General features: G+C 40.2%; 1 protein-coding gene across 2 annotated transcripts; it reads left to right on the forward strand.

Annotated features, from left to right (window-relative positions):
* The first annotated feature begins 376 nt into the window (after positions 1-376).
* On the forward strand, positions 377-11,094 carry ALDH8A1 (aldehyde dehydrogenase 8 family member A1). 2 transcript variants are annotated; one of them, XM_013958944.2, is made up of 7 exons: positions 377-604; positions 4,890-5,037; positions 5,481-5,636; positions 7,032-7,181; positions 7,845-8,101; positions 8,551-8,712; positions 10,126-11,094. In XM_013958944.2, the coding sequence occupies exons 1-7, from the start codon at positions 467-469 to the stop codon at positions 10,576-10,578; spliced, it is 1,464 nt and encodes a 487-aa protein (XP_013814398.1). In that variant the 5' UTR covers positions 377-466; the 3' UTR covers positions 10,579-11,094. The 2 variants fall into 2 exon arrangements, with proteins under 2 accessions (XP_013814398.1, XP_067149794.1); XM_067293693.1 differs by lacking the exon at positions 8,551-8,712.
* The last annotated feature ends 378 nt before the right edge of the window (positions 11,095-11,472 follow it).

Genomic DNA, 11,472 nt, shown 5'->3' on the forward strand with positions numbered 1-11,472 from the left:
TCAGTCCAAGCACCTCTGCTATATGTTGTCTGATGGTAAGGAGTGGGTCCTGGGCTGGGCTTGAGGGTACTAAATTATTTGATATAATAGTTGCAAAATGACTTTCTGCTTTCTGTACCTTGAAAAACTACTACAGGGAGAATTTCCCTGTCAAACCATTATTTTTCCCCCTTCTTTAGTATTTTACTTTTTGCACACACAAAAGAGCAGATTTTTAAGATCTTAGCTGATTCTGCCTCTGTACTTAAGCTGTGAGAAACAAGTATCACAGACACAGTAATTATTCCTCCTTTCCTCTTTGTTTGTGCTGTTGCTGCTGGGGTTCCTTCCCACTTTTGAGTGAGCAACGCAGAGAAGACGGAGAAAGAGAGGGAGGAGTTCAAACTAGCAGTGCAAATAATACAAAACTACTAATCCAAATTGACACCTCTTAGAAAAAAATCATAGATAAAGCAAGCTGCTAACAATGTCTTCCTCAAAGACTCTTTTAGTGCTGGAAAACTTTATAGCTGGCAAATTTGTTCCTTGTTCCTCCTACATAGACTCCTATAATCCGTCAACAGGAGATGTCTACTGCAGGGTGCCGGACAGTGGCAAAGAAGAGGTGAGTACTATCCAAATGTACAAAAAGGTAAAAAGAGAATGTTAAATACAAATAATGTGAATGTTTTGAGTGGGAGAGAGTGAAAGGTGAGAGACTGGGAAAACATCTAAACCCTTAACACTTAAATGAATAAGTTCTTGATTGTATTTTAATGTCTGGTGATTTATTGCTGCAGCAGCAAATACCTCTAATTTTTTACATTTTGCAATTAGAAAGTTACAGGCTGAGTCCTAAGCTGGTGTAAATCAACAGAGCTGCAGTTACTTCAGTGTAGCTCTTTCAGCTCACACAGAGATGTCTTGTACACAGGTTACCAAGAATACTTGCGTTGGCAGTAGGTATAAACAGCTCTGGAACAGAGAAAATTGGTTTATTGGTCTCTTCTGTGAACAAACTTAGAGCCACTGTATGCAAGCAAACGTGTTCTACCCTAGTGTCCTGATTGTTTGCTGTTGTCATTTAAAAGGATTTTGTCTTGTTGGCTCTTCCTTAAAGTATGGTCGAAACCTTCCAGTCCTTTTTGTTTTTGAAATTAGCAGCTGGATATTAAGTGTGAGTGAGGAACTGGCTGCAATGAGTGTACGTTCCTTTATAATGTAGCTTGTTCTCTTCATCAATCAATAGAAGACATGCAATGTTTTTTAGTCCTGTACTGCCCAGTGGGATGAATGTCTCTTGGTACCTTATATGTATTCAAGTGAGGTAGGACAACATGTCATTCATTTTGGGAACTGCAGTTTCATTGATGCTACTTCTAAGTGACCAAAAAGCGTGTGTCTAATGTAATGTTTGAGATTCAGTGTGGGGAGAAATGACTGGAAAAGGTTAGATCATACAAAAGGCTTGGAAGGTGTTGGCTGGTAGTGTCCAGCATTGTTTCATTTTCAAAATAATTTTTAAACAAGCTGTTACTGTGTGTGCTTGTTCCCTTCGCATGCATTTCAGTCTTGTTGACCACTTTTTTTGCTTCTTTCAGCAGAAACCTTTGCACTGTAATTTCAGTTGTGTAAATATTTGCTAGATGTTGATGACCAAGGGTTAAAGTGTAACAGGTTAGATTTGCTAGAATACATTTGTGTAAGTTCATTCCAACACTAATTATGCCTGCAAAAGCTTTTCTTTGATGTGCAGGTGCAAATCTGCTGTTTATTCATTTGCAGAATCATTAAAATGGGAGATTTGTGAGAATGCCAGAACAGCCTAACAAACGTAGGCTACTGGCCATTCTGGACTATAGTCCAAATATACATAAAGTAACAGGTATGTAAAGAATGATGACTTTTTTCTTTTAGCTTTCTAAGTTAGTGGTTTGTGCGTGGGATCTGGAACTCAATTTAAACATCCATGAGGTCAGCGAGTGCTTTACTCCCACCCTTAGTCAGCCACAGAAAAGGGGAGGGCTCTGCAGAGCTGATATCCACTGATGGCTGATGGAATATGCTAAAGTGCAATCACATACTTTTTAGAGGGTATCTAGAGATTTCAAAATAAGTATTGAGGGCTAGGTTCAACAAAGCACTCAGGCTGATAGTTTCTAGCAAGGCTTGGTGTCCTGTTGATCTTTTTGGTTGGTTTCAGTGGAAAGTAGGAGGCAAAATAGGAATGAGTCAGAATCCATTGCTGACCCCAGAATTTAAAACGAGGTCTGCTGCACTGGCCATTTCAGTGATAGAATTCCACCACAATGTTTTTTGGGGTTTTACTTTATCTCTTAGACAGATGTCCTGAGCTCCAGAAAGCCAGCACCAAAGCAGCCTAAGTAGGTGCCCTGTATGTCCAAAACGCAGGCTTGTGATGGCTAAGTAGGCCTGGCAAACCTCTCTTTAAAGAATCTTACTCCTCTGCATCATACACCAGAAAAACAAACAGAATACCCTGAGAACACTATTGTATAATCTGTAATGTATAATGTATTTTAGTATCAACCTTTTATGATAGTTCTAAATTGTATGTTCTTTGGTGTTTAGTCTTTCATGTGCAAAAGAGGAAAGCAGGAGGAAGCGTTTCAGACACACAAGTTTATAGCTCAATTCTCATGCATGTTTTCTTTATGGCTTGACTTTCTTTGCTTCTTTCTGCTAGTCAAACTAAGTAACTGTTTAACCTGTCTTCCCTCTGAGTCCTTCTGTACAAATCTCTATTTTTCTCCTCTTACTTTTTGGATCAATCTGCTACCACCTCATTCCTTGCTCTGCTAATTTTCTCTTCTGCTGTCTATGAAAATGCTGCATTTTCCCCCTGCTTCAAAACTTGCTGGAGGGTTAAAAGTGCAGATAGCCTTAACTTCATATCAGCCCTCTTCTGAAGCATGCAGCACCAGGTGAAAGAGGCAACAAAGAAGAAAGCAGATGAGACACAGCACCACAATGGCACCTAATGACGGAAGGGTGGAAGAGCAAGTTAATTAGTAGGGGAGGTATAGATGCTTAGAGGGTGAACCTTTTCAGGGTAGTGGGCCAGATCATATTTTTCTTTACAAGGTTGTAGGTATGTGTTCCACTGAGTTTCTGTTGAGAGCTGGGAAGCTCTGCCTGGGTCAGTCACCTCTTGCCTCTATATGAGGTAGGAGCTTCTCCCTCCTGCTGCATGTAGAAGTCAGAGGGCACCAGACTCCAGGAGCTCCTGCCATTCATACCTGACTCGCTCAATATGCTGCAGGTCCCCTTTTGCAGACCAGCTTTGGCCCTGCTCCAGCTGTTCAATGGCTGATGGCCTGCAGGCTTTGGCACCTGAGCTGTAGGTTGTTGAACTGGGTTTGAAAGAGTAGAGTCTGGATTTCTGGGCTTGGCCAGTAATCTCTGTGACCTTGTGTATGTTGGTTTATTTCCCGCCTTGGCCTCCACACCAGTATCTCTGTCCTTCCACCTCTGGCTCTTATTTTTAGGTAGACTATAAAGCCTGATGTGCAGGAGGAAAAAAATTTCCACCTACTTGAACTTTTGTGCCCCCTTCAGTAAAGGGAGACATCACTGGAGTATCTACAGTTATGTTGGTTTATGTGGCGCTTGTCACAATGTGAAGGAACAATTTTGGAATTCAGATTTGTGGAACTGATGGAAAGGAATATTTGGTGATTGCATAGGAACCAGTGATGTGACAACATTAGTAACAGGCCAGAATCATCTAATTTATATTGCATCAATGCCCTCTTAGTTACTGACCAGGGAAGATTTCCCAAGACTGAAGAAATTTATAAATAAAAATGATGAGAAACCAAGTAGGAAAACAGCTTAAACTAAAAGCCCACCTTGATGCATATGTTAGTGGAGGCTGTTAATAAGTGATACGTAAGAAGCAAAAATAGGGAAATAGAGCAGTTAATTAAAATATGGAAGGGTGTTAGTGACCACCTTTAGTAATTTGAGAGACTGGTAAACATCTAAAAGGAACAGTTTGTAAATCAGTAGATCCAGATAATTTTCATTTAAGAGCCCAGAAGAACTGATTGACAGGGAGAGAACTTTCTGGTAAATTTTAATCCATGAAAGCCTAGGCAGAAGTTACATACATCTCAGGCAAAATACTGGCAGGACTGGTATGCACCTATATAAATGCATATGATAATCTTTCATATCTGTAGACTTTGTTAGATACCTGATGAGATAAACATCTAGATTCCAAGAGTCTAGAAAGGAACATATTTTTTTCTGTGAGGGCATTAGTGGGTTTCCAGCTGTGATTGGGTAAGAATAAAAATGTTTCTGATTGGTTATTCCATAAATGTGTTCTCAGACCTTTCTTGAACCAGCTGGGCAGAAGTGGAGACGAAATGAAAGGTTAGCAGGGCATAGTCTACTCCTTCTCTTCTCCTATCCCCATACTTTCATTGTTGCCCAGTAGGTCTTATATGGCAAGACCTGGCTGTGACCTTTTGGACTGTGGCTGCATACTGCCTTTGGCAGATTCCTGCGCTCCCCCTGTGAGAAACAAGGTTCTGAATGGTTCGGACCGGTAGCACTTGCTGGTGTCAGCTGACCCATCTGGTATCTGCTCCAGGCCTAGAGGGCTGCCCACAAGTTACTGCAAAGCAGAGAAAAGCAAGAGTTATAGCAAAATACAATATCAAGAAGAGAAACCCTATCCCATAACCTAACAAACATTATTGACAGTGTCTTGAGAAGAAGAAAATGGAGAAGCTATGAACAGCCACAACTCTGAAGAGCTAGTCGTTTGAACAATGTGCTTTGCATTAGTAACCTCTCAAATATGAGTTGATCTGCTGATTGTTTGATGCTCTCTCTAAAGCCCTCCATGAATATTCACCATTCCTGCTTCACTTTTTTAGGTGGAAGCTGCTGTCAGAGCTGCCAAAGATGCTTTCCCAGTTTGGTCCTCAAAAAGTCCATTAGAAAGATCTCAGATCCTGAACAAACTGGCAGACCTGATTGAACATGATCTGGAAGCATTTGCACAAGCGGAGTCAAAGGATCAGGGTAAAAATTGCAATTGTTGATCTCAGATAAATTTTGAGAAAATGAATGCCTTGCTGATTATTGAAATTGAGGGTCTGATCCTCATTTTTAGTATAGTGTGAACTGTTGGTGCAACTTCAAGTTGATGTGCACTAATTTTGTAGAAGTTGTCACTGATTTTGTATTTCTGTGGTAGTCTAAGGCTTGCTTTTCAGAATTTCTAAATGTTGACTTCAATTGTTATCTACTTATAATGCAGTAGTACAGGGAAGCTGTTGTCATGGCGTATGACTACACTGTGCCAGGGATTACTTGGGCACAGAACAAAAGGCAGTTCCCCAAAAACACGCAAGCTGTAGTTTTCAGAGCACAGTTTAAAGCACTGTTTGCAGTGGTGTTCAGATGGGCTATTTTCTGCCTATGATAATACAGCAGATAAGACAGTGTGCTTGTTTATGTTTCAGGCAAAACTATTACGTTTGCTAGGACAGTGGACATCCCTCGGGCAGTGTACAACTTCAGATTCTTCGCCTCTTCCATCCTTCACCACACGACAGAGTGCACTGAGATGGTAGCCATGGGCTGCCTGCATTACACTTCGAGGACACCTGTGGGAATTGGTATGGCGTTTCTGAAGTGCTGAAAAGGTTGATAGGGTGTCTGCCCTGAGGAGAGTTCAACAACGAAAGAGGACTTTTCCAAAGCTAACTTTTACTATCTCTGGATTTCATGCTAAATATGGCCAGTCTGCTAAAGCATGAGCAACTTAATGTAAAATAATTTATGCTACTTGGATAATTCACCTTAAAATTTTTTTTTTTCCCCAGTAGCTCCCACCCTCAAAATTTTTCTTGTATTTTGTGCATATATGCCTGTGTACATAAGTATGCATTAGTGCTGTGGATTGATGGGATTTTCAGAACCTTTGCTGCTACTTCTGCTGGGATAGCTAAATCCTTCCTGGCTTTGGGGGAGCAGTAGTGTGCAATTGGACATTACAGCCTGTCTGGCATGTAGACAGATGTTTGAAACTTTTTTAGTTGGGGAATTGCTGAAGTCAGCCACTAGATGTTGCTATTGCTTCAGAGATAAAGTCACTGTGCTCAGCATAAGTAATGAATTCATGATTATGTTATTATATATTTTATACGATTATATATGAACGTTCCAAATCATTATTTGAATTATTCTTAAAAATAAAATTGGCTAAGCTGGAGGACCCTTTTAACAGTTTCCGTGAGCAATGGAGAACGTGAGTACTTCTAGTATAATTGCTCTCATTTAAAAAGTCACTCAAGTTCTGAAGCTCCGTTCCTGTGTCTGCTCAGTCAAACATCAAAGAATTGAGTTTTATGAGCAGCCACACCTGTCAGTCACAGCTTGTTTTTCAGTATTTCCTACAAATATGTAGGGCAAAAATATTCCCGAAGGCAGCTACTGAACAAATTTTAGTGATTCAGCAATTTGTGGAAATAGCAATTTGTGCATTAATCAGTTTGGCTAAAATTTATCAGGAAAATACGCACAGTATGTTATGGATACTCTTTTAATATTTAGATTGAAGAAAAAAGCTGTGAAGAACAACAGAAGAAAGAGTGGGCTGAGCTAACTCACGCTGCCTTAACCGTTGCTGTTGGCTAAGAGTGTGCACAGGATATTACCACAGACTAATTGATGTAAATAGTTTGAGTGGCTAGCCTTGTGTTAATGTTCCTAGAAAACACTAAAAAGCAAACTGTGAAGATAAGATTCCGCTCCAAAACAGCAGCAAAACTCACTTAGAGGGTACAGTTGATCACCTTCAGGATCATTTACACAAAACTTTTTAAATTATTGTTTATGAGGAATAGTTTTGGCTGTGGATTTCTTGCACAATTGTATGGATGTAAAAGCCATAGCCAAATTCCCCTCATAAATCTCAATTGGTTTATAATTGGTTTATAATTGAGGTTAGAGAATCAAATTTTCTGTTGCAATAAGACTGAACTCTTATTTTTTGTGCTTTTGCTATGTAGCTGGTTTAATCAGTCCTTGGAATTTGCCACTATACTTGTTGACCTGGAAAATAGCTCCTGCCATTGCATGTGGGAATACTGTAGTTGCCAAGCCAAGTGAGATGACATCTGTCACAGCTTGGATGATGTGTAAGCTCTTTGAAAAGGCGGGTAAGTCTCTTTGTGTTAGGGATTATGGTTGGGGTGGGTCTGCTTATTTGTGCACTAAGTTTGCTGTAGAAATCAGAAAGCATGCAAAGAATTGAGAAAAGATGGTTACTGTAGTTGAATATTGCATCGGAGAACTAAAAATGCTGTCCCTGTCTTCATGCTATTCCATCTCCCCATCCCCAGTCTTTTCCGATTTTTTTCCACTATCTTATGAAAAGTCTTTGTGTGTCTCCTTCCACACTCCTGCATTCCACATATGGATTTCCCACATCTGTGGTGCCAGCACAGGGAACCACAGGAGAGTTGAGAGAGCAAGAATCAGCTCTTGGTTGGTGTGTCAATGTTGTATTTGGTCTACAGGAACTATTAAGAAAAATTTGGAGGATAACTGCTTTTGCCCCAACACAGAATAACTAAAAAACGAACCTCTGATGATGGATATCAGGCAGCTGTGACAGATCAATGAAATAGTTTTTTATCTTTCAACCATGCCCTCCAAAGTTATTAAACATCATGTATTTCAGCTACTGTGCAAGTTAAGGGTTAATCTTTGTCACTCTAGAACTATTAGTAACTTTATAACTTCAAAGACAAAACACAATGAATTGAATACCCCAGAGCAAAGAAGAAGTTATGGTCACTTTGTGCCTTTCTTCTCATGAGGAATACCCCATGGGGTGGTGAACATGGTGTTTGGAATGGGCTCTAAGGCGGGAGAAGCTATTGTCTGTCATCCCGATGTGCCACTGATCTCCTTCACGGGAAGCATGCTCACGGCCCAGTGTATCACCGAGAAAAGTGCTCCTCACTGCAAAAAGCTTTCCCTGGAACTGGGAGGCAAGAATCCCGCCCTCATCTTTGATGACGCTGACTTGAACCAATGCATCCCTGCCACAGTGAGGTCCAGCTTTGCCAACCAGGTACCTCCCCGTTCTGAACTGTGCTTACAGCAGGAGGGGTGTGTGCGCGCGCGTGTTTGTGTGTGCGCACATGCCTCTGAATCTACATCCTAAATTGTCAAGGTCTGTTTTAAGATCTTGTCTTGTCAGCAAGCCGTAAGTAGAAAAATATGAAATTATCTACTTTTTCTTAGAAACAGGGAAACAAAATAATAAAGAATATGCTCTTCCGAGGCTATCGGAAGGTAACAAAATGTCGTTAGCCTCTCATATAGATAACACTGTATATTCCCTCAAGGAAGTAGGTGTTTTACAATTCTAGCTGCAAGTTGATAAGCTGGAAATAAATTGAGACACCCCCTCCTGAGGATTTAGGACACAAGTCTCATTTCTGGGAAGTAACTACTGGTAATCGTCAATAATATAAGGTAATGTGAACAGATACTGTTGTTTTTCTTGTTTTTTGGTAGGGTGAGATCTGTCTCTGCACCTCCAGGATTTTTGTTCAGAAGGGCATATATAATGAGTTTTTGAAGAGGTTTGTAGCAGAGACTAAGAAGTGGAAGGTTGGAAACCCCTCAGATCCTGCTGTTGACGTGGGAGCACTAATAAGTAAAGAGCATCTAGAAAAGGTGATGGTACATGAAGTTTAGCTGACCTTATCTTTTAGAGGGCTACAAAAGGTGATTTCAGAGGTCGAGGACAAGGTCCACATATTCTCAAAGGTTAATTTTGGTGATTTATGATTCAAAGCTGTTATAAGGTATCTTGTTGTTAGTTTCCATTGCCAGTAGTCTGGCATCACATGATTACTCTGGATAAAATCAACTCTGTGTGTGAAAATAATTTTAAATGGCAAACAGCAATTGTGAAGCAATTGTCTAAATCCTAAGCTTAAACTGACCCATTTTACAGCAGCATTTTCATGGATTTCGATATTGCATTTGCTGTGCTCACCTATTTGCCTAATAAGAGAAATGAATATAACATTTTTACATCTTATTCTTTGGCAAATGCTGGGGAATACAAAAACAGTTATCTAGGACTGTTTGCAGGAATTCAGAATTGCATGTATTTAGAGGGCAGCTCAGACAATGCATAGCTAAACAGAGTTTGCTTTAGTGGCTTATATGAAATGAGTTTTTGTGGACTCAGCCAGAGTCCAGGAGAACATACTCATATCCTAAAACTACCTGACACAATTAGTATGAGCAAGAAACAGACTGAAAAACCTCAGAGTGAAAGAGGAAGCCAAAACTTTGTCTTCCTTTCTGAAGCCTAAGTTGGTCCTCCAGGCCTATTTTGGTAGAAAAACGCCCACTTCTTGAGTTTCTCATGTTCTGTGGCACCACAGAGGACTTTTGAGTCTATCTTACCAAGGCAGTAAAAAGAAGAAAAAGAGAAGAAAAAAAAGTCATATGTCTATGGTGTTTCTATAGGGAGAGAAACTATACAATGATTTCAAACCAGCAGAAGTAGATGAATAGCATGTCCTATATGTTCAAGGTAGTATGCCATTCAAGCAGCAGACATGGAAACAGCCTTAATTATTTATTGATGGGATCTTCTATAGCATTCATGGCTTCATCATCCTAGTGGCATGTAAACATTTAACAAGCCTGACTATGAGATAGGAAAGTATAACTGATCTCTTGAAGTGAGTGAACAAACCGTGGCCCAGAGTGTATGAGAAATTGCCCAAGCTCCTGGAAGAAGCAAGGGGTACTCTGGGACCCACTTTGGTTTTCACCAGGGGTCCTACCCTTTTGAGAATATGTAGAAGAAGTAGAGAAGGGGCAACAGTTTTACCTACTAGGCTAATAAGCATTTAGAGAACAATTGTTTTTACAGCAAGAGAGACACGGCCTTATGCTTACAGAAATATAACAACAAAAGCTAGGGAATGACTCGGTGATTAGGAGGGAAGAAAAGGCGGTGTGACCCAGTTGGATGTATTCTTGGACTCCTGTTATTTACCCAGGTTGGAAGGATGAAGTCTCAGAATTTTGTGTCTTAGCACTGACATTTTACTGCTGCTTCCTCAGGTAAGGAACTATGTGAAGAAAGCCCAGGCCGAAGGAGCCAGGATCCTCTGCGGAGAGGGAGTGGATTCCTTGGTGCTCCCAGCTGGCAACCAGAAAGGATATTTCATGCTGCCCACAGTTATTACAGAAATCAAAGATGAATCTTGTTGCATGCAAGAAGAGATCTTTGGTCCTGTAACATGTGTGGTAGCGTTTGATACAGAAGAGGAAGTGATTGAAAGAGCCAACGGTGTCAAATATGGCTTAGCAGCCACTGTATGGTCCAGCAATGTGAGCCGCGTTCATCGGGTGGCCCAAAGACTACAGTCTGGATTGGTGTGGACCAACTGCTGGCTTGTTAGAGACCTGAACTTGCCATTTGGTGGGATGAAAGCCTCAGGTGTAGGAAGGGAGGGAGCAAAGGATTCCTATGAGTTCTTCACTGAGGTCAAAACCATCACGATAAAGCACTGACACATGTCAATGGAAGTGGTTTAGGGTGAAATAAATGAGTTATTTGTGTTGCAATAAATGTCTTTCTGGAACAGACTACTATTGTGGCCAGCTTTTTCTTAAACTCCGGTCAAGTAATATCAATGATGGCTGAAAACAGTCACCCCAGATGATAATGTTGAATGTAGCCTTTCATGTTAGACAGGAAGCTCAGTGTGGACTCCACAGCCAACCCATCCCAAAGCAGATGAGTTGGTTATCTCATAGATCCTAATGTTTTTTCAATATTCCTATCTCAAAAATCTTTCCCTCTAAGGCAGACTGGAGACAGGATGATATACAATTGTATCTGTGGTTGGTGAATTATGAGGGACAAAGAGGCAAGTACATTGTGAGGTAGATATTGTAATGGGAATCAGACCCTTTCCAATATAAATAGCATGTTCCATGTACTAATCCATTTTACACTTCACTGATGTCAGACAAGGACTAATGCTATAGCCTACTAAATGCCTGAGGCAGTATCTTTAATCTATTAAGTTGTATAAAGCTATAGGATCATGAAATTCTCATGACATACAAAGACAATAAACGTTTTAATTATGACCTGCTTTATGGTATATAGCTGAATCGTCACAAGACTTGTTCTTTAACTATTTTGAAAATACAACCTTTTGTCACTTCTATGCCTCAACGATGGTGTTTTTCACATCCCCAAACAATGATTTGGCTAGAACACAGACAGTGTAATTCTTTATTAATAAAGGCTGGAAGTGACTCCTAAGAGAACTGGCTGTTGGAAATATTTGTCACAAAAAAGTAAAAATACTGGAAACTTTCCACGATTCATTTACAGATTTTTTTTTAAATCAGTATCTCACAAAGTTGTTCACATTCCACAAAAAGAGAAATAAA

The sequence above is a fragment of the Apteryx mantelli genome, chromosome 3, assembly GCF_036417845.1.
Source record: "Apteryx mantelli isolate bAptMan1 chromosome 3, bAptMan1.hap1, whole genome shotgun sequence".
NCBI lineage: Eukaryota > Metazoa > Chordata > Aves > Apterygiformes > Apterygidae > Apteryx > Apteryx mantelli.

Coding starts and splice junctions, on each gene's coding strand:
- ALDH8A1 (XM_013958944.2), top strand. CDS start 467: ATGTCTTCCTCAAAGACTCTTTTAGTGCTGGAAAACTTTATAGCTGGC. Junction 5,637..7,031: donor GAGGACACCTGTGGGAATTG/GTATGGCGTTTC, acceptor TTTGCTATGTAG/CTGGTTTAATCAGTCCTTGG. Junction 8,102..8,550: donor GGTCCAGCTTTGCCAACCAG/GTACCTCCCCGT, acceptor GTTTTTTGGTAG/GGTGAGATCTGTCTCTGCAC.